This window comes from Pleurodeles waltl, chromosome 5 (assembly GCF_031143425.1).
Source record: "Pleurodeles waltl isolate 20211129_DDA chromosome 5, aPleWal1.hap1.20221129, whole genome shotgun sequence".
NCBI classification, from domain to species: Eukaryota; Metazoa; Chordata; class Amphibia; order Caudata; family Salamandridae; genus Pleurodeles; species Pleurodeles waltl.
In genome coordinates this window covers 852304067-852327985 of record NC_090444.1, presented here as the reverse complement: position 1 = coordinate 852327985, position 23919 = coordinate 852304067, and the positions used below count along the sequence as shown (strand labels likewise).

The 23919-nt window shown below is 45.3% G+C and overlaps 1 protein-coding gene across 3 annotated transcripts in view; it reads right to left on the bottom strand.

Moving 5' to 3' along the window:
- URB2 (URB2 ribosome biogenesis homolog) overlaps positions 1 to 23919 on the bottom strand; it is a 524601-nt gene that overhangs the window by 115433 nt on the left and 385249 nt on the right. For all 3 annotated transcript variants that reach the window (XM_069234932.1, XM_069234933.1, XM_069234934.1), the window contains one exon: positions 16929 to 17068. In XM_069234932.1, the coding sequence (XP_069091033.1) occupies positions 16929 to 17068 (140 nt within the window). The remainder of the gene's footprint in view (positions 1 to 16928; positions 17069 to 23919) is intronic.

Here is a 23919-nt window from a genome sequence, read left to right as displayed (position 1 = left end):
CAGTCTATTAGTCTCACAGGTACATTGCACATCTGGGCATTGGAAGGGGAGCTAGGTCAGTTCCGATTTGGACAGGGTAACAAAGTGGGACAGTGGGAGGACGATCAGGGTGGTCTTATTTCCTGGCGGGGGTCTTGCCATCTTGCTCTGTCCTGTTCCTGGATCTCAGGGCCCGCTTGCGTGGTGGTGGTCCGTCTGCAGGGGATGGGGTGCTGGTGTGTTGGTCCTGTGGCAGTGCCTCCTGTCCACTAGCGCCGGCGGAGGTGGTGGGCATTTCATCGTCATGGCTAGTGTCAGGGGCCCCTTGGAGTGCCACGGTGTCCCTCAAGGTCTTTTGAATGTCCGTCAGCACCCCTACAATGGTGCCCAGGGCAGAGCCGATGGTCCTGAGCTCCTCCCTGAACCCCAAATACTATTCCTCCTGCAGACGCAGGGTCTCCTGCAACTTGGCCAGTACCGTTGCCATCATCTCCTGGGAGTGGTGGTATGCTCCCATGATGGAGGAGAGGGCCTCGTTGAGAGTAGGTTCCCTTGGCCTGTCCTCCCTCTGTCGCACAGCAGCCCTCCCAGTTCCCCTGTGTTCCTGTGCCTCCGTCCCCTGGACCATGTGCCCACTACCACTGCCCCCAGGTCCCTGTTGTTGTTAGGGTGGTGGGTTCGCCTGGGTGCCCTGTAGTGGTGGACACACCGCTGATTGACCTGTCCTGGGTAGGGAGGTTTGGCCCGCTGGGTGGGTGCTGTGCTGGTGTTCCCAGAGGGTGGCAGTTCGGTGTTGGGCTGTGGCTGGGCAAAGGGAACCGACTGTCCTGAGGCCCACGATGGTCCGGGCTGGTCATCAAGATCCAGTGGGGCAGAGCTGCTGTCGTCACTGTGGGCCTCTTCTGGGGGTGGAGTGGTGTTGTCTGGACCCTCTGGTGTGGTGACGTTCCTTCGGGTTCCTGCGGGGGTATGAGTACATGATTATTGCATGTGTGTGTTTCATGATGTGCAATGTTTGGGTGTGCATGTACCCCAGTGCAGGCATTCCTGTGTGGGGGCTTGTGTGGTGATAGTTGGGGGGTGTTGTGGGTCTGTGCAGTGGGAATGCTTTAGTGATGGGTATCCATGCTTAGTTAGGTCATGCAGGTTTTGGGGTTGTGATGGGTGGTTGGTGTCATGGGTAGATAGGTGAGGATTTGGAGTGATAGGGGAGGGTGTGAGGGTGGGGGTGTGTGATAGCATGCAGGTAGGGTGGGGGATATGATAGTTGAAATTTGACTTACCAGTGTCCGTTCCTCCAACGACTCCTGCGAGGCCCTCAGGATGCAAGATGGACAAGACTTGCTCCTCCCATGTTGTTAGTTGTGGGGGAGGAGGTGGGGGTCCGCCGCCAGTCCGCTGTACCGCGATGTGGTGCCTGGATACCGTGGAACGCACCTTCCCCCGTAGGTCGTTCCACCTCTTCCTGATGTCCTCCCTATTTCTTGGGTGCTGTCCCACAGCGTTGACCCTGTCGACTATTCTTTGCCATAGCTCCATCTTCCTGGCTATTGATGTGTGCTGTACCTGTGATCCAAATAGCTGTGGCTCTACCTGTAGGATTTCCTCGACCATGACCCTGAGCTCCTCCTCAGAGAAGCGGGGGTGTCTTTGGCGTGCCATGGGGTGGTGTAGGTGATGTGTGGGGTGGTGTATGTGTTGATGAGTGTAGTGGTATGTGGTGTTTTGTGCGTGGGTGATGGTGTAGTGTGCCTCTGTGTGATGGGGTTCTCTATTCTGTGCTGTCTCTCTCTGGCCTTCTCTCAGAAATTGTGGTCGTAGGGGTTTGTGTGTGATGTGGGTGGGTGTTTTATATTGTATTGGGTGTGTGGGAGTGGTGTGTGTATGTGTATCAGGTGTGAGTATTTTGAAATGTCCAATGTGGCGGTGTTTTGGAGCTGTGTGTGTATTTTGAGCGCGGCGGTGTGTACCGCCAATGGAATACCGCGGTTGAAAGACCGCTGCGTGGATTCGTGGGTCGTAATAGCATGGGCGTGTTTCTGTTGGCATGGAGGATTTGTTTCTGCATGTTTATCGCTGACCTTTGGTGTGGCGGTGTTGTGTGGGTGTCTGAATTTCGGCGGATTCCGAGATGTGTGTCATAATAGCTGTGGCGGTCTACCGCGGCCACGGCGGTGTATTGGTGGTCTTCTGCACGGCGGTAAGGGCCTTATACCGCCAAGGTCGTAATGACCCCCATAGTACCCCAACACATTACCTTAAGTGTTAAAACAAATTCGAAATGAGCACTGCCCTAAATATGGGAATGAAACTGATGCATAACTTCAACACAGTTTCCTCAATAATACTCAGTAACATTGAAGGGGAAGCGGTAGAACTGGCCATAAGCCATCGGCACCAGGAGATTCCACTAGCATGGGATGGGAAGGTTTGGGAGTCAAGCCGAAAAAAGCCTGAAATTTAGATTACCACCCCAAAGGATGGTACTAAACAAGCACAAGAGGGTTCTAAAAAATGCTGGAATAAACAAAAACAAAATAAAGACAGACAAAGTCAGAGAGCAGACTCTCCAGAACCAGGGATCTCCGAAAGGAGATATAATCTCAGAGGAATGCCATGGTTACCTGAAACAAAGTAAAGACTTACAGCAGTCTCCAGACAAAAAATAAGGCAAACCCCAATAACAAAAGCCATAATTTTAAAAGAAAAAGGTGGCAACAATTTCAACTAAACATGCTAGCAAACTTGAGAACACTGTTGAAGAACAAGACATGGGCAGTGAACCTGCAGGACAGCGCGGCATAAGTCACAATATGCTGCCAGAGTCTGAAAGATCATCTGGAGCGACAGCAATTAATGACTTTCTTGCAGTTGAGACTGCGGACGGGTGCGTTTTTCCACTGACAGGGTTTATGATTTAAATATCCAAATTGAGGGAGACATACAGTACACTATTGGGGTTATATTTTGGGAAGAACTTAATTGTATCCTTTTGGAAAAAAGAGACTGGCCACCCGAACACGTCCATAAGCTCCCACATGGGGGAAGATGTAATTTTGCTTTCTTTCTCAGATCTTGTTCCGGAAGCGGTAAAAGAAGCCTATGCTGTTAGCTGGACTTTGGCACAGGCACTGCGCTATACTGCAACCACGTAGGGTAGGATAAGGAATTTCCCTACCACGTAATACTGATCAGGTCTACAGAACCATCCTCAGCCACAATATCCTGTCAAACACGAGGCTAAAGCTCCAGAGAGAGAGAGATCCTCACTCAGCTCAAGTATCAAGGAGTAATAGAGCCCTATGTTTCTGCAATGAGTAACTTGTTATTCCTGGTTGCTAAACAAAACCATTCATATAGAATAGTCTTATATTATAGACACTTAAACAATTAAACACATATGCAATACAAAATTGGACACACCACTGCACTATTTAACAACATAGTGCGTGTAAAAATGCAAAACAACCTCAGATATATCCAATGTTTTTTTCAGCCAAAACATAGCATATGAAAGTCGGGACCTGACTCTATTCTTATTTGGATGACAAAAATGCTTTTGCTGTTTGCCCCAGGGCTATAAGAACAGCCCAGGGTTGTTCTCAGCCCGTGTAACACCAATATTGCATGATACTGATCCAGAGGCGTTGTTCTATGTGGGTGACATCCATCTCACAAATGACGATCTCAACATTCATCTTGCAAGAGTCGATCGGATCGTTCTAGAATTCGCAGCCCTTGGCTACAAATTAAATTTCAAGAAAACTAAAATAGCCTCTGTCGGTGTATCATTCTGGAAATATGAGCTATCAAATGAGGGCAAGAGCCTGGCCCCATACTTTCCAGAAAAAAGTGCTCAACTTTTACCACCAAACACAATTAAAAAACTGCAATCTTTACTTGGTTTCTTTAACTTTGGCAGAACTTACATTCCAGACTATGAACAACGCATAAAACCACTCTATGATGTAATTTGCCCAGATTTCTCAGGCAGACACTGGAACACTGTTTTTCTTTCACTAATGACCGAGCTGAAAACAATCTCTGGAATGTACTTCTTAGTTTAAAGAAGACATTTATTATTACTTCACCATGAGGTTCCTGAGACAGGAGATAAGTAGGTTGGAGGCACATGTTTAAAAATAGTCACAGCAATGAAATGAAAATATATCAAAGTGATTCTCAATTGCAATGTACACAGCAAATATATGTGATTATATTATAACATAACTGTCAAAGCAAAGAATAAAAGTCAAAATTCATCACCGTAGGGCCTATCACTGCTCGTCATCTTTCTCATGCCTGCAAGTTGATGACTCTTGTTCAATTGCGAGAAAGAGATTTTCCATCCGTACGGGACAGGTCAGGCCGCTGACATCCGCTCCTGACTGAAGTCTCAGAAAAGTCCTCTCGCTGCTGCCCAGGGACACCTTTTATCCCTTCCCCCTAATAGTCAAAGCATGCTGGCTACTGTAGGTCAGAGTTGGAAGAAACAAGCGTTGAAAGTTGGCCAGGCTTTCAAGGCTGTCTCTCCCAAGGCTGCACTAGAGAAAAACACAAAATATGCGCTTCCTTATCATGCTAGGGTTCGGCGAGAGCAAAATACGAAAAACACAGCTTGGTTTACTATGTGGAAAAACACAGCTCATCTGCAATGTCTCAACTGCAATGTCTAACGCCACGATAAATCCAATAGGCAGCTAATCTGAATACAGAATGTAATGTCTATTGCCACATTAAAGCCAACAGGCAGCTAAACTGAATACAAAATGTAATGTGCTACTGGTGAACATTGAACAACTAATATGCACAGTGGTGAAACACAAAGTCAGTGGTCAACATCATTATTTTCACTACAAACACACGCACATCATTAGAGGACTGTAGCAAGACATGCTAGAAGCAAAACGCACAGAGGTGACAACAAAACAAGTTTGGTCATCAGAATAATTGCTGGTGCCACTGGGTTCACCTACATTACCTTTAATGAGGGTGACATGGTGCCCATAGAATGTAAATCACATTTATATTAAAATGCAGAACAACGCTTTGCTCCCATAGAAAAAATTCTGACTGCTGTACAGATGGCTGTCGTCAAGGAGAGGCCACTTGCCCAAGGGAAACGCACTGTTGTTGTTACCCCGATGCTGGTTTTAGATGCCATCACCAAAGCAAGTGTTCACAAACAAAGTATTACATCTATGCTGGATTCAATGGGCAACCTCCCTGACTGCCACTGATTTTGATTACATCTTTGACCCAAAACTTCAAACACAAGAATTTCTCCAATTCAAACAGGAGTACCCCGCATCTCTTAACAACCTGCTACTTGAAGACATCATATTGTCATATACACTAATGGTTCAGCTCAACCAGCTGTAGGTACAACACATCAATACTCATGGTGTATTCCATCCTTAACATACCTACACACAGACCCTGGGGGACTGCACAGCTCAGTTGGCTGAACTTAAGGCTCTTATCTTGGCACAGGAACCTACGGATCCAGGACTCCTCACACTGATTGTGTTTGAATCGTACTCCTGTGTCCTGTCCTACAATGATTACCTGAATCATTGGCGGCTGAAATGATACAGAGACTCAAAGGGGAACACCATAAAACAAAGAACTCTGTGGAGGAGGGTGGTTGATCTTAAAGATAAGCTACGAGATGCTCATGTAGTACATAGACTGGGCCACCAACGTGTAGGAGTACACATTATTGGTAACATCTGGGCTGATGAAGCAGCCAAATCTGCAGTAGCTACAGCTTCTGTTGCTGCAGTGACTTGTTCTCACACAAGATTAGGTAATGAAATTGAGGCTGCTGTGAAGGCTTGGCTGAAGGCAAGCCTCTTCCAAAAGCATACCCTTCAAAACATTCATACCTTATCAGTGCACAGACTGTTGCCTTTGCGACAATTCCTGGGGTGGGAGATGAAGTGGTCCCCAACCAAGACCAGATTAGCTCTCATCAAAGCAGCACATGAGGGTGTTGCATCTGCTCATGCTGGTGTCGCAGCCACAATATCACTCTTGCAGAAATGTTTCTGGTGGCTGGGTCTATTCAGACAGACCAAGCAATATGTTCTTTGCTGTGACATTTGTCAGAAAATTAAGGGCTACAACATCAAACGTCCACCACCGACATCCCTCTTAGTATCCAATAGGTCACTACATTGTGTGTACCAGGACTATTGTCGTCCCCTATAATCTGATTGTGCATTCAAATACATCTTAGTCACTGTTGATTCTTGTTCTAGATTCCTGTGGGTATGGCCACAGTGATCAGCTGATGCTTTAACTGTTATAAAAGACTTGTTGGTCTTTATCCATACATATGCGGTTGCAGCATTCGACTCGGACCATGGCCCTGCTTTTGCCTCAAGGGCTTTCAGGGACACCATGAGTACGATGGGTGTTGAACTCTGTTACTCTTTCCCGTATCATCCCAAGAGTAATAGTGTTGAGGAGAGGAGGAATTGTGACCTAAAGCAGTCCTTAACAGCTAGAGTACTAGGTTCAGGTCACAGTTGGCTTCATCACCTATATGGGGTTCAAAGAGCACTGAATAATCTGCCAAGACCATTCTTAGGAGGACACACTTCTTTTGAGGTCCTCTTTGGGATACCTATGTATGCCCCAGATCTAGATGACCCTGGTATGATGACAGCAGACACACCTTTTGACATAAATTAAAGTCTCACTGTCTTACAGGAGCTTCAACAATTTTGTGATGATAATTGATCTGCCAGTGCTGCCACTTTAGGAATAAGGGATTTGCCAACAATGTCTACAGGCTGGATTCCTAAAGTTGGAGGTCTGATTCCTAAGAAGATTGCTGCGAAGAAGGAATTCAGACCCACCTTAAAGAGAACAGCTTCCAGTCCTGAGAATACAAGGCACCATAACTGTCATTCTACCACTGCTGACAGGTTCCAAAGAAAACGGATTTGTCTCCATCGACAATATAAAGTTGCACTATGTGGCCGATCCTGCACTACCAGGATCCAGAGGTCCCTGGTTCCCTCTCACTACCCAACAGGATATTCCTCTTCAAAGAACAAACAACAGCACTTCTGAATATACCAGCATGTACAACAATGCTACAAATGCCTCCTTGAACATGGGTGGGGAGGAAAACAAGCTTCTGCTGATTCCTGTTACCTCAAGACATGGCTGTTTTCCACTCCAACACAAACTGACAAGATTGTCTACTATGAACCTCCACGCGAAGTAGAACCTTCCATCAGTAATACACCGGCTCCTGTGTTCACAGAGACTGCTAACATAGGAACCGGTGCATTACTGATGGATTACTTCATCAACACTTATGACCTTTCTTCAACTTTATCTGCGCCTGCAACTGAAACTGTTTCAAAGACATGTAAGCTGTACGTATGGCTTAAAAATAACTATTTGGGGGGGGCCTGGCTTGGGGCGTCAAGATGGTGGCAGCACTTTGAGAGTGCTCCGGACCCCTCCGTCATCCGCCACCATCCACGCCATGTGGGCCCCACCCTCCTGAAATTTTGGACTTCTGCCGGCTGTCAGGAGACCAGAGAGGAGGCAGAGATGCATTGTGGGCCTGCCGCTACGCGGGCTGCTCGGACCTCGCAGGTCCTGGATGACGGGTGCCCACTGAGGTTAGCGAAGCATCCAGATCACCTCCTGTTCGCAACATCAAACTAAGACTTGGGGCCTGCACGGCTGTTGGACTGCGGGAGGGACTGTTCCACCCACTCTTCCATATTTGTCCCCCTGCCCGGAGGTGTGCCCCCGGACCTGGCAGTTAGGGTAAAAGACTGGTAGCCCCCTGAACTAGGGTGCTGCTGCTTCCTGGAGCCCGGTGGCATCTCAGGCGGGGCTCGCGGCTGGTGGGCCCCAAGACGCGAGGTGAGCAGTGCTGGAGGAGGTGACTGCGGGAGTCCCCTGCTGGCCCCCGGCAGCCTGGGCCTGACTGGAGCCTGCTTTGCCGGGCCAGCTGGGCTCGTGGCCCGGAGGGGTGACGTACACCTGCGCTGATGGGGGGGCCTGGGTCTGGTCCTGGCCTGGAGCTCCTTTGCCCATGGATTGCGGCAGGGCTCGCCTACTGGCCTCCGTTTTGTTGGTCTTGCCGGGAGGGCAGGCCTTGCAAGCCTGGACTCTACTGGGGCTAGTCGGGAGGATCCAGGCCTCCCAGTATATTGCAGATCTAGCTGCACCTGTGGCGCGCTGACTCCAGGTGCCATGGGGGAGGACAGGCAAGCCAAACTATCCTCCTCTCAACTTCATATTGATAAGTTTACTACCCCGGCGTGGGTGGCAGAGAGTGGTGACGCGGGAGCTCCTGCCCTGCCTGGAGAGACCGAGGGACACACTGACATGATCCTACGAGCCATACAATCTTCTCAGGTGGTGGTGGAGAACAAAATTGGGCAGGTCAGAGTAGACATGGCGCTGCTGCGCCAGGACCTCAGAAACGTTTCTGCGCGGCTCACAGAGGCTCACGGAGGCTCACGGAGACCCTTGTGTCGACAGTGGAAGACGAAGTCCGTGACCTTAAAACCAAGGTGTCCTGCCTTCTCACCCGCACACATGAGCTCCAGCAGCGAGCGGAAAACGCCTAAGACCGAAAACCGCTCAAGACGGAATAACCTGCAATTCGTGGGGTTCTCGAAGGCAGAAGAGGGTCCCAACCTCGTGGAGTCCTTGGAGACCTGGCTCAAATCATGGGTGCTCCTGGACAAGCTATCCGCATGGTTTGCTATTGAATGCGCTCATGGGGTCCTCCCCACGAGACCTCCGCCAGGGGCGCCGCCCAGGGAGTTCATTGCCCGCTTCCTCAACTTTCGGGACACTATAATACGTGAGGCACGTGCTCAGCCGGAACTCCGCTATCAGAATTCAAGGATCCTGATTTTCCTGGACTACTCATATGAACAGGTAAAACAGAAAATAAGAGGACTACACCTAAAGTACATGTGCCTTTTTCCCGGCCCGCCTTAAGGTCCTGGACGTGGGCAAGGTGCACTTTTTCGATACACCAGAGGAGGCCTGGGAGTGGGTGACAGAGGAGCAGCTGCTTCGTGGGAGCACGGGGGACCCCCCTTACTCTGGGAGACCTCTTGATGCTCTGCATGGGGTGATCTCTGAGGTCTTCAGCCGCTCAGGACACCCTCACTCTGGTTCCCGTTGCAGAAGACGCCAATCCCGGCGAGCCTCTGGGGCCCGCGGAGCGAGTGCCCCCTTGCCGCCTCAGCAGGAGGAGGCCTCCAATGAATCGACATCGCTAGGACGATCCACTCCAGAAGAACGAGAAAGACTGAGTCAGATTCCGCTCATTTGACGGTGACGAAGGGCCCTGCATGGATCACTAATGGAACTTAGATGAGATCTGAATCGATGGAGGGGTCCACCACTCCACCACTAAGCGTTTTACCTTACCTTTCCATGGGTTTGTTGGGGCTTTTCTAGGGCGACAGATGCTTCTTCAATTTGGGAAGGGAAGCATAGGGAGGGGGGAGTTGGAAGGTATTCATCACTGTATGACCAAGTTATTATGTTGTTGTTTATTCTTTACTTTCATTATTTGGAGGTTGTACATTGGAATGCACACACAGGTCGCTTAGGCACTGGACAAATGCAGGGCCCATCACCCACTGCACCTCACTCAGATCAATGTCATGCTCCCCAGGCTGTGCGCACGCCAGTGTGGGGTGCCCCATTTCAAGACACCATATGACGCCCACAACAATAGTCTCCTGGAATGTTAATGGTCTCCTTGACAAGGTTAAGCCGACGGCGGTTCTGCGCCATGCGCAATGCCTCTGACCTTCTATTCTACTTCTCCAGGAGACACACCTACTGGGGTCCACGTATCCGTTCTTGGCCCGCTATGGCTTTGACCGGGTCTACCACTCCGGGTACACTTGGGGGGGTCAGGGGCATGGCATTACTACTGCACCGTGGCTATCCTTTGGCAATACAACAGACTTTGGAAGACCCAGAGGGGAGGTATGTGGTCCTGTCGGGCGGTTGGACGGACATAACATCAATCTACTTAGCATATATGCTCCCCCCATGCGGCTGGAAGGGTTTCTTCGCACCCTCACTGCCCTCCTAGCCCGGATGCCCACAGGATATGAAGAGACTTGTCCCTTGTGAACATTTCAGCAGTACCAATTCCTGATGGGAATGTTTGGGATAAAGTTCCTTTTGATATTTACAGGCCTATGGAGGTTATTCAAATTCCATATGGACTCAAAATTTCAATGACTGATGTAATTACACCTGGTGTTGTTTCTCATGACTGGGATGTTCAAACGGTTGATTCAATGCTTGCTGAGCTGCAGGATTAGATTGTATTTGACAGTGATGCTGTGTATATGAACACAGCAAATTATGGGGAAATGTTCTGCTATAATCATTGTGGACATAACTATCTGCACTGAGCAACTAGACATAGATCAGTATTTAAATACACACAGTGGGAACACTACTCAACTCCACCTGTGGGAAAACCCCAGACATACATAGACAAATGTGCACACTTTTCTGAGCATGACACTACACACGCAGAGTGTTACTATTTCAATTTACCACCTTCCAAAATGCAAATGATTTTGCTAACTGACACCAAATTAATCTATTCAGATTCTTTTGTTTCATGACTTGCTGTTGAAGGTTATGAACACTGGAAGAGCACTATGGATGTGAAAAGTGTATGGGGAACACAAGATTGGCAAATTCAGGGTAGGGAAGCTTTGTTTAGAGCATGCCTTATTCCTGTTCAAATTATATTTTTAAATGACACGGATCAACAGACATCAGGCCTAGGGTTAGCAAAAATAAAGGAAATTAATGCACCCAATAACCCCACACCACCCAAATTCACCAATTGGCAATCATTCCTAAATGTCACAGAAGAAGAACTAAATGCTTGGGTTCAGGATGGTACCTATAAATTTCATACTTTTAAGGCCCGGCAGGTGGCTATTGTGGCCAATAGACACAAATGGGTTCCAGGCTTGTTTTGTTAATTCCTCAGGGGGTTTCATGATTCGCTATGTCTCAGGTCAACACTAAGATATAGTTACCACATACAGTATGGGTAGACTGCGCCAACAATAGTTACGCACTAACACCTTAGCAGCAGTCAAGGAACATCTTAGTCTCCCATCAGAGGACATATACTTGCAGGATTTACTGTTAGGTCCAAAAGAAACACCACTCTAAACGATTCCTGTAAGCCATATATAATGAAATATGGAAGCTTTCTCAAATGGAAGCAGCTGCACGTTTAAGGCAGATAGATAAAAATATGGAAAAGGTTTTAGCTGTTGTTGATAATGGCATGAATACTTTGTTCATCAGAATATACACCCTTAATAACAGTGTCATCTGCAATTGATACCATTCAGAATGACACCTCTCTGTTACAACAGGGGCAAAGTCAGCTGTGTTTCATCATGCAGTTGGGTTAGACATTATAGATTCTTAAAAATAGCTGCGTTCCATGAAAATAGATTAACAGTAGTGACTTGTTTGCAGTTTTTAATCTGTTTCAATAGCAACAGATAATGGCTAAAAATGAAGCAAGCTACACCATGCTCAATAATGCGAAGTTAAAAAAGCTGCCTTTCACAGTGGCAGAAAGTCCTTCAACAGTATGGCTTTTACATGGCATTATAAATCTGCCAATTTCCACCTTTTGTTTCACAAAATGTTTGAAACATTTTGCTGTGGGCAAATATGAGCAGCTAGGAGATAGCTCTATTAAAGAAGAGTGGGAGTTGCCTTTCAAGTTCAAATGTCTGAACAGCAAAACAGAGGTCTTTCTGAGCGGAAGCGGATGTAAGACTACTGTTAGTCATTCAATGATCTGCAAACAGGCGTCACTTCATGGCTTTTGCAATGCGGGGGTCACGAACTTGGCATGTTTTCTGGAGGGTACTCACGTCCCTTTGATTCATCCAGCATTTCATATACTTTCATATGAATAAATGATGAGAGCTGTTGTGGAATGAGACCAGGAATTGCCTACGCAATTTCAGTCTTTTAAATTGTAACTTGTTGTGGACATGTTCTATTTCCCCACACACGAGATGAGTAGCAGAAATGTGGCCTCACATTGATATGACTAATGTATATTATGACAAGTTGAGCAAATGAAAGGTGCTACTGTTCCAAAAACAAGTGGCGTTAACATCAGCCAGAGAGAGGTATGCTCTACACATAGCAAGATCATCAGCCAAGATACAATTCATATTAAATACCTACTTCCCCAAGCACTTTGGAGAGCTGGTTTACAGTATATTCAACACCTAGAGTATTACTGGGATTGTACATTTCTTTAAGGCTGTTGGGCATGGATTACTTTCCATCTTCCAGACTGTCTTCGGAGTCATTTCATCAGCTATCCATTCACTCTTTTCAAGTGTGCTTGGTAGCTTTCTGTGAATTTAGCACTGATTGGCAGACTCCTGCTATTTCTATTCCTAATACGCAGTGATTATGCCTTCTCAGCTAAGCGGAGTGATGGAGCTACTACCACCAGCCCAGCTGTGCTGTGAGCGCATGGTACTTTTCTTTGGTGCTCTGTTACCAGAAGAATTGGAGCATGATTAGTCACTGACATTCCGACCAGTCCTATGGTGCGTGCAACCTGTCTTTTATTCCGCCTGGTGCCTCTTTGAGTGTCAACCATCGGTGTGTCTTGCTGTTCCACCAATGCCTCCAGTGGACAAGGAACTACTGATGTTCCCGATGAGGGTTCATTCACGGCCGTGCCCCAGGAAACTGAGGCTGATTCGCGAGACCCCCTGTGAGCCACCTCTTGTGAACTATTTGGCTCCAAGAGGCACTATGGATGATGCTGCCTACGTGGGTAAGTATGCTTTGGGGCTTCTGCACACTTCTGGTCTGTGGCCCCGTCTGCCAATCCTGTGAATGATTTGACATCTGACGATGTGGAGTCATTCCTAGATGCGCTCCCATTCAATAACTTCAGAGACATTCTTCAAGATCACGATTATGCTGAATGACTTGGCCACTGGCCTTAGTCAAACGTTTTAAAATGTTAATGCCAAATTGACTTGTTGATTTGATTTGGCCTACTGTGCTTGTCATGGTCGGCATTTTATCTTGCTGTATGTTTTTAGCCTAGTTTCTAAATAGATTTTAGCCCAGAGCATTTTAGCTGGACTCATGCACCTTCTGTAGAGTAATTAGCATCCTTGTTCCTGCAATTGGGAAGGTGTAGTAAATCCATATGAGCTTTTATTGAAACTTAAGAAATTAGCTTTTCTTTCTGCCTTGCAGGCCTTGCCCCAACACCTAGTCACTTTTAACCTACTTAACGTGCTCTGTTTTCGTCTTTTTTTTATTATTTCTTTTTTTATAGTTATAAAAATGTTTTGATTTGCGTTATTAGTGCCACTCTGTGAAGGCGTCACTATCAGTATCATAATCAAGTGATGTACGTAGGTATCTACATCATGTCCCTTTCTTACTTACGTGTGACAGGACCATAATGTACACTTGTTGGGGCTGGTTTACATAGTTGCAGCCACGAGTCAGCCTCCTTATCAATTGTTTGGGAACATACCTGCTTCCGGGGTCCTACGTGAGCTGAATAAATACATCTCACACAGACAAGTTTATCAGAGGAATTCCAACCAGATGCAATCTACACCATCAATGCTGAATGTCAGCTCGCTGCAGAAATCAGCCTTTGTATCACCACAGAGTCTGACTTAGATACCTCATTCCGAGCTAACAAGGGCTGGGGGTGCTTCTCATGGACATGGTACTGGTAGATTAGGATTATAATATCTAGCTCTCATTAGGTTAGGGATTAGGTTCTCTATGCTAGGGAATTTTACATTTCATGTTTGTTGCAAGATGGTGGGGGTTTTGTATTCATGACTCATCTTCATAATTATGCTTCTTTTATTATTTGTTATCCTAATCATTGCAGTTTATCCATTTTAACATAGATTGCAGTCCTTTCAATAAATGAATTGAAAACTTTCCTGCATATTTTTAATTGCCTGTGTGTGACCGAGACTTGTTACTCACGTGAAAAAAGGTTAACTTCTGTTACACCATGATTTCCCTGAGATGCCGCAATCTACAGTCCATGAGTAAGGCTGCCAGAAATCATCTTTTACAGTTTGGGTTTTTGGTGAGGTACTGCTTGTGAGCTTTAACGGTTGGGCCAACAGTTGCAACTTGTTGTAGGAGTGACTTAGTTGCCTAGAAACAAAAGTGCTGTCACCCCTAAACAAGCAGGCTTAGCTAGGAGTGAGACGCCAACTATGACAGACAAGTATGAGTTCTACAAAACAAAGTTGAATTTCTTTGGTCATATCTTTTCGGATAAGGTATGACACCTGATCACATCCTGCAAAAGTACAAGCTTTAACACATGCTGAACCCCCACAAGATATTTCAATGCTTCGCTCTTTTCTTGGAATGTCCAGCTACTGTTCACAATACATAAAGGACTTTGCCACTGTTGGTGCTCCATTACAAGATTTAACAAAGAAAAATGTGTCTTTTAAATGGTCACAAGTATGTGAAAAGCGTTTCAAGAGAATCAAACATACTATTGAAAATGCTACAGATATGGCACACTTCAATCCAAAGCTCCACACTGATATTGTGGTTGACACTAGCTCCACTGGGTTAGGTGCTATACTTGAACAGCACAGTGGACGACCGAATGCAAAACAATATATTGTGGCCTATGCTAGCAGAAATTTGTCTCAAACAGAAAGTGTTACTCATGGACTGAAAAGAAAAGCTTGGCTGTAGTATGGGCTTGTGAACATTTCCATGTATGCCTGAATGGAAGGCCTTTTAAACTGGTGACTGATCATCAATCTTTGCTGACCAATTTCGGCAATCCAAAAGCCAAGAGGACTCCTTGAATTGAACAAGTGGGACTATGACTGCAAGAGTACAATTATACAATTGCGCTTCGACCAGGAAAGGATCAAAATCCTGCTTTCTTCTTTTCGAGAGTGCTTATTCAAGGTAATTGTACTCCATCCAAAATGGCGGAGGTCTACGTTAATTTAATTGTTAAGTCAAGTACACCAGCTGCTGTATCGTTAGCCCATATTGTCACTGGTGCGGGTCATGATAGTGACCTGCTAAAGTTAAAAGACATGATTACCCATCAGTCTTGGAACATATCATGTTCGAACTCTCAGTAATGATGGCAAAGCTCAAAAGTACAAGAATGTTAAAAGATGATTGTCCGTAACCCAGGAAGGAGTTGTACTGGAAGGATTGAGGATCCTGATTCCGGTGAGTCTACAACAAAAGTGACAGAAGTAGCTCACAAAGGACATTTTTGGTATTGTTGCTACAAAGAGAGCTCCCCCAGACAGAGCTTGTTTTTTATACGTAGATTCAAGAGTTGAAAACAAACTCAAAGCCTGTCACATATACAACTGCCTGTCTATCAAAGTTGCGTAACATACTCTGAACAGAACCCCCTAAACATGCCTGGGAGAGAATAGCCATTGCTTTCTTTGGTCCACTTGACAATGGACATCATTTAATGGTGACTTGTAGATGAATATTCACGTTTTCGTTTGACTGAAGAGCTCTCATCCATGACATAGGAGTGAGTAATCGAAAAACATGATGGCTTCTTTGCAACATAGGGCTTACCAGCCATTGTGAAGTCTGACCATAGTCCACCCTTCAACAGCTAAGAAGTAAAAGAATTTCTGAAGCATCTGAACATACAGCATTAAAAGATCACATCCTTATAGCCACAAGCCAATGGGCTTGTTGATATTTAAGTATGCTAAAGAAAGCAGTGCAGCATGCAGCTCTTGAGAAGCTCAGTCTAAAAACAGTACTGAACTCTACTCTACAAGCTTATCACTCAACACTGCACTCAACCACAGGTAAAAATACTGCGACTCTGATGTTTTGGGACAGCAATAACAACCAAGTTACCTCAATGGACCACAGAAAAAGATAGCATCGAAAACCTGATCCATACAAGGGACTTGGTTCACAAACAGAAAATTTAAGTGTATGTAGACAAGAGGTAGCATGCAAAAGACTTTTCAATACAAAAAGGATATTTGGTGATGGCTTGACAGCTGTGGAACAGAAAATCTGATGCTCTTTTTAATGATGAACTGTTTCAGGTAATGCCTACCGAAGGACATATGGCGACTGCCCAATTACCCAAAAAGTCCCTTACTAGAGGGTCTTCTCACTTCAGGCCTGCATTCAATCGGTCTTCAACTCGAGATGGTGAAAGAAAGACTGATTCTGAAAACTCAGTGACTGTTGCTGATTAATTACCATCACTGGCAATCACTGATATTGAAAACAACCTTTTACAGCTTCCAATAACCAGAGTGGGTTGATAAGTCAAAACGTCAAGAAGATTAATTGAAGAGATATACTTGTACATGTTTCTAAACATGTAGATATTTGTGTCTGTCTCATAATTTTCTAAAAAATTGCAATTTTCCATTGAACAGATGGGGGACGTAGTGTCTTGCATGATTTAGAAAGGAGCCTTTCTGGCTCCTCAAGGACTCCGTATAGATGTGACACAATCGCTAGAATGGAATGAAATGAGCGCTTGGTTTAGAACGTTGGAGTTCACAGGTACACGCAGAGGAATAAAGATGTGTGATTTACATCTCAGTGTGTGGCCTAGTTTTTCAGTGGGTAAAAGGCTGGAGAAGAGCCAACAGTATTCATCAAAAGGTATTCTATACATGTCATAGTTTCAGAACTCAGAGTGCTTCTATGATTATTCTGAGTTTTTTCCTAATCAGTGAATTACTTTATAATCACACTATGTGTAGTAGATCTATGGCATGTTCTTGTATTTCAGTGGCTATGATCCGGTCAAGTCACTCTAGATTTATAAATCTCAACAGCACTCTTTTACGAATAATGCACTCAAGATCACATTAACTTACCTTCTGAAGTTCGTTCACATACTGAGAGACAATGCATGCTGACAACACCGTGAACTCCTCCGTTTTTGTAGCGATGTGCGCGTACATCCTCTCCACAAGTTGTGCACATTTCACTATAACGTCAAAATTAGATACCGCTCCTGGAAGATTATTTACAAAATTAACATCATATAGATCAACAAAACAACTTCTGTATCAGATGGCCTACAATTATATCAAAAACAGTTCAGAGAACTTAAAATGTGTCAAATTAAACTGTTTTGAAAAACTAATTAGCACCTGTTAACTTTCTGGTTCATTAAGCAGAACATATATTTTTTCGGTGCAGGGAGTGAGCATTTGTCTGTACCACAAAGAATAGGTCTTCGGGAAGTATGGAGCACATAGGAGTTTTTTCAACAGTGCGGAAGAGAAGCAGTGGCACAGTTGGTGTTTTTCTGAATAAGTAATTCATGACTTGGGGGGTGGGCTTTTTAATGAGAGGACAGGACTTATGAGACAGGTAAGATTGGGCAACAAGGGGGGTCACTGCACTGTGGCTTAAAGGCAGTAGTTTATTGGAGTCTGCTTGTAAAGGTTTCTTAATGGAAGAACATAGTTCAAACTGGAGCATGGCAGATGTTTTATATTGAGGTAGAGCACGAGCGGGTGAGATGGCAAAGCAAGGAAGAGACAAGCAAAGGCTAAAGGATAAAGTTGAGAGAAGAGTTCCCTCTGCCAATATGCAATACACAGCCAGTGGATTTTGCTTCCAAGTGGCTTAAGGCCCAGAGGCAGGACACAAGTTGGTGATAGGCTGGATGTGGAAATCATTGAGGACACAAGTAACTATGATCAGAAAAGGATTGGTCAGAAAAGGGACACACATCATACCCAATAGTGGCCTTTTTGTTGTGGAGGTTGCTGAATCAATAGCATTCACATTGAAACACATCATGGTCTGTAAAATGTATACAAATATTTCATACAATTCACTAAGTACGATTAATCTACATTTGAATGGAATACATGCAAATTCTCACTAAAGTATATAAAATCATTACAAACCACAATGGGTGTATTTATTATCGATTCTTTTCAGTCAGTATGCCTTCTAAAATAACATCCAAGTTCCTCACAGGAACTCACAGTGAGCAAGTTAATTAAAAGGCTGAATGCACTGCAAAAGTCTGTAAACCAGTGTTCCTTTCATGGCCCTCAAAAAAGTGCAACAAACAACTAGCTGTTTATTAGGTTTTAGTTCTAGTCACAAATCCTTTACGGTCCTTTCAGAATACAACTCAATCAAGAGTGCAGGATGGTGGAAGAGAGAGGAAGAAAATGTGCACTGTAATAAAAAGAATTAATGGCTTTAGTTTTTAGGGCGCCCATGAAGAAGTTTAGAATAAAATTCAGTTTCAAACTGGAGAAAGAAAGGCTCAGGAAGAACTTCTAGAGATTATTTGGGATGCAGAGAGCTATGGGAAGTTCAAACTAAGAGGCTGGCTCCAGAAAGCACTGAAAACCATAGATCGTGTCGTGAATACCTTTCATATGCTTACATTAGGCCCATTCTTAGCCAAGTAAACATGGAAAACCATGTACCTGTAGCATTGTACATGCTATCATATCTACCTTATGACAGACACATAAGGAATAACTGCTTCCTCTGTGGAATAAATTGACTTCATAAAAGGGAACCTTTCCTGCCAGCACATCTGTTTTTTTTAAATGCTTTTATTGTTTTTTTTAACACTACAACTAAGTACTTGGTACATAGCATTTCCAATTAAAAGCACAATCAAGATATTTTTTGGCTGCATCTTAGTTGGCATATTAAATATAGGGTGGAAACAAACATTTATAATGTTAGGGTAGAGGTATAAGGGAGTTCATTAGGTTTAGTACCTGCTTACTAATAAAACAACTGGTCAATTCAGGCAATTTTAGTAATTGAGGAATCTAGCGCTTCTGCAGCAAATTTCTATACTGCATGTTAATGGGAAGGAAAGGCCAAAGTGCATTAAGAAGTATACTGTATACAGTATACAGGGGAGCACATAATGAAATGGTTGACAGCAGCCAGGGAATTGTAATGGCTATAGTTCTGTAGTGTCATTATGGAGTGAGAGTCGTATTTGCCTTCATGCCTAAGATATAAGAGCACAGCATCCCATTCGATTGTTGTGTCCCTGCGGGTTTGGGTTTCGTCACATTGCAGAGCACTTCTCTCTGCTTCAGTCCAAAAGAGTAATGCAGTACGTCACACAAGCATGCTGGTGACGATTAGTCTATGAAGTTTAGGATGAGGGTGGTCTTTGCTGATATTAGATCCAAATCCACAAAATGAGGTGCTAACTTTCTTTTTCTTAAAAAAATATCCCAGCGCTCAAGCCTCCCAGGTCTCAAACCCACTTCATTGGGACACCATGGCAAGGGAGTTGTGGATTTCACACTAATATTGCAACAGTAAACGAAAGAACCATAACATACGTTGGAGGTCAGCATGTAGGGCACTAAGGTACAGGCAGAGTAGATGAGCATTAAGACAATACGGTTAATTTGGTGGGGTTAAATATGCTCTGTTTAAGAGTGTGTATTGTATATTTCTGAAACATGCACTTCGGAACAGGGAGTGTGGGTACTACAACTTGGCATACCATTCCAACTCATGGAGAGCCCTGCCTATATCTTCTTTCAAAATTTTGCAAAGTTTGTTCAATAAGACCCTGCACGTGTTCCCTCACGGCCAGACACAAGCATGTAAGGAGGTTGTGGTCAGCGCCCATTTTGAGCTTTTTAAACATCTGTTTGAGTTTTATTCCACAAACAGACAAGTAGGTCCTTATCACAAGGGAGATCCATAGTGTAAGTATCAAAGTCCCCTTATGCCAACACCCCCTTAAGCTTAGGGTGTCATCAAGCCTGCCTATCACGAACAGGTGCATACTTGTGAAGTATGTCTCATGAACTATTTTTAACAGTATTAGGTGGGACCCTGGCCGCATGGCCATTTCTCTGGTAGAACAACACCTCTCCTCAAGCATTGTCCTCCAAGATCCTTAGGACTTGTTCCCATTTACTTCTAAGTGTGTCAAGTGGGGTTAGGCTATTGGCCAGAAGAGTGGAATAGATCTGAGAAATTGTGTGCTTGTGTAAAGGGGATCCTAATGGCCTAAATTCCAATGGTGTCTCAGCCCCTACTTCACTTAGTAAGGTCTCATAACCCTAGAGTATGTTTTCCAATTGTAGGTAGCAAAGGTATCATATTCCCTTCCTGCCAGAAAGCTCCCAACTTTGATGTGACTATAAGGTCCCACTTTCCAAGTCCTCTTCTGTCTGGGCATCCTTCAATATTCCTGAAACCCACAGAGACTTCTCTAGTGTCACTTTACCCTTCCACCCCAACAGGGTCGTCACCTTGTGCTAAATCTGAACCACTACACCCGTCGGGTTGGCAGATAGGTTGTCCCACCTGTCGAGTATAGGGGACACAGGTAGCCCCAAGGTCCACTGCTGTCCTGTCTGCCAGTATGGAAGGTTCTTGCTGTGGTGCAAATGCCCAGCCATTTACCACCACCAGTTGGGGCAGACCAGTAATATAATCTCAGATCGGGGATGGCTGCACCTCCGTCGTATGGTTTTCTGGTCAGGAATGCCAGTGCTGATCTGGGAACCCTATTAAGACGACAGGAGTAGCCTTATTGTGGCATGTATGTCCCATAAGAAACGGTCAGGTATTTCCTATGGGGTGTTCAGAAGAATAATGAGGAATTTGTGTAGGTACATAATTTTCTACAGTGCGGCCCTGCCCAGCATGGACAGAGGTAGCTTCTGCCATTATTTGATGTGCATCCTATACCCCTCCTTCTCCCCCTGTTTTTTCCCCAAAATAATATTTCATGGTCTGCGGTTATGTATATGCCCAGACATTCAAAACCCCTTTGTCTCCCACTGCATGAAATAGACTCAGTCGCTCTGCGGCTCTCAGTCAGTCAATAGGTAGGACAATGATTTACTCCAATTAATTTGAATCCCAGCGAAGTCACCAAACACCTCAAGAGCTACAGACATCTAGGGACCGATCCTTCTGGGTCTGCTTAACGGAGGAGAATGTCGTCCATGTGAAGCAAGACGTCATCCTCCCAGTTCAGATTCCATTTCAAGCAGCGGATTAGAGCGTTGCCTTCGTAGCCATGCTGCAAGTGGTTCGATGCCACTACGAACAGTGGAGGGATAAAGGGCACCCATGTCTCCTGCCACACAGCAGCCTAAATTCTGTTGAGAGTGCTCTGTTGTCCCTGATACGAGCCAAGGGCTTCCTGTATAAAACTCTGACCCATTCCAGAAAGGACGGCTAAAGCCCATCCGTAGGATTGCAAATAGGTAGGGCCACTCCTTTGAGTCAAACGCTTTCTCAGACTACAGGGCCAGCAGTATCGATGGCTCCCGCAGTCCATCTCTCCTGGACAGACAGCCAAATAAGCGTCTTAAATTATGTCTGGTGGATTTGTTGGGAATGAACCCCTGACTGATCTGGAGTGACCACTGTGCCCACTAATTGGGTCTGTTTGTTTGCCAACTTTTTTGCAAAAACATTTGTCTCCATTTTGAGGAGTGAAATTGGCCTATATGAGGCACACTCCTCAGGCAGCTTCCTTCTTTGTGGATTAGTACAATGTCAGTCTGGTTTGGGTCCACGGGCAGCAGTCTCGCTTCACTGTACATGGCCCTTTGGGGTGCCACTGTGTGTGATTTCATGCATTTAAAGAATTCCACTGGGAGGGTGTTCGGATCAGGGGACTTCTTTTCCTTAAGCTGGGACAGGGCCGCCAAACTTTCTATTTCCAATATCTCCACCTCCAGAGACTGTCTTGCATCATCCCCAAGCTGCGGCACTAGAAGTCACTCATGAAGCCATCCATATTGTCCTGGATATCCCAGGGCAGTGTTTGGTATACCTGTCCTAGGTACTTCATGAACGTCTGTGTGATGGCATCTGGTGTATCTTCCTTCCCCTAACCCTGCCTAGATATTCTATAGATCCTGCTATGTCCCTCTTCCTGCCAGGCCAGCCATGCCAATATCTTTCCTGCCTTGTTGCCTCACTCATACAGTCTGCTTTGCGTGTGCTTTTATTGTGTCCTAGCCTTGCGCTATGTCAGGTATCTATATTTAATGGTCTTCACCTGTTGAGCTTGCAGGGTTGGTTTTGCCACATTATTTATCAGCATCCCCTGCACCAGGTAGTTTTCAAGGTACCTGCTTTCCCTCTCTCTTTCCTTATTTTTCCCAGAAATCTGTGATATCAGTTAACTTCCTCAGCACTGTTTTGCAGGCTTCCTGCATTGTAACATGGGAGGGCTCTGCCTCCTTGTTGTCTTGAAAATATAAGTCAGTGGCCTGTGTACCGACTATCTCATGATCCAGTCTGTGAGCTCCAAGGGATCCAGTCTCCATACCGCCCGTGTCCCCTGGCCAGAGTATAGGGTCATGACCACTGGAGAGTGGTATGAAATGCCCCAGGGAAGATATTCTGTGTGCCTGAACTCTCAGCAGCTGAAACACTGAGTCAGCAATCCAAAGGAGAGAGAAAGCACAGAGTTAGAGGCACATGAGTATTGTCTTTCCCGGAGATGTTCCTCCATCTATAGGTCCACCATTCCCAACACTCTCTAGAGCCATCCGTGAACCCAGCATTGGCCAACAGGCAGTAGCAGCCTTGTGTGAGAAAACCCCACTTGTTTTCATGTTAGATGTGTCTCCTGCAGTAGGACCAGATCTGGGTCTTGTAGCTTCAGATATCTGACTACAAGGCCCTGTTTCACTCTATGTCCTAAGCCGTTGGCGTTCCAGGAGAGGACTTTAAGTGTTTTCCCCTCCCAGAAGGTGTTGTGTTAACGTATATGCCATGTTTCGTGTAGTAATGTTCCACTGTGCGAACATTTGTATTATTGAGTGCGTGGTTATCTCTGCATCAGTAATGTTTCAATGTGCATGGAAAGCTCAAGTTGGGGTCCTTATGTAGACCATACAATCCTGTGTTTCAGAAAGCAAAGCAAGCGCCCCTGCTGAAAAAGTTCACCAGGTGTATCTATGACAACCACATTCCACCTTTGCAACTGTGTGGCAGTTAAGTAACTCCGCTGTGTAGGTATGCCTAAGAGCGGGAGAGCAGGAGCATATGGCTTGAGGTACTTCACTGACTGTATACTGTGATAAATGCATTGACAGGCTATCTTAACCAAGTGAAGAAAGTCCCCATTAATTTTAACTTTGGGCAAAAGGAGGCATATGTGGTATTCAGACAGGAGACTACCACAGTGTCTACAACTTAATCGAAAAGCAACCAGCTACCGCCAAGGAAAACGGCTGCCTAATTGGAGAGCTCTGCTATGCTGAGGGACAAAATGGCCCCCTCTGCTGATACACTGCCTCCCCGGACACTTAAACAGTACTCAGGACTTAGGAAGGTGTGGTGCTTTCAGCTACCCATTTTTGGAGAGAAACCTTTGTGAGAAACACCTCTTATAACCACATGCTCCAGAAGCTGCCTCACAATGCCTGGCCCTAAAATGGTCAACACCAGGCCTCCACGTGGATGAATCTTTACTTGACTACGAACATCCTACCCCTAGAGGTGAGCACTTAGTGGCACTACTATACAACGTTCTATAAGGGTAGCAACCTATAATATAAAACTAACCTACTGAGTAGAGCAAATGTGGCACAGGCCCTCCCATCCTACGCCTGACACTAAGCTGGCCACCTCCATTTAATACAGCTCTCTCTAAAGCAAGCTCCAGAACTTTCTTACTTCTAAGCTACACACATTTGGATCCTCAATTTCTCCTCCCAAATTGCAGACAGGAGGGGGCTGAGAATAATCCTCACACAGATGAAGGAATTACAAAGAATTACGCGGCAAGGCACCTCTATTGGGATCTCTCAAGATTACTCCAAAAGACACTTTCAAGAAACAAAAAAGCGTTCCTTTCCCAAAGGAAAACTC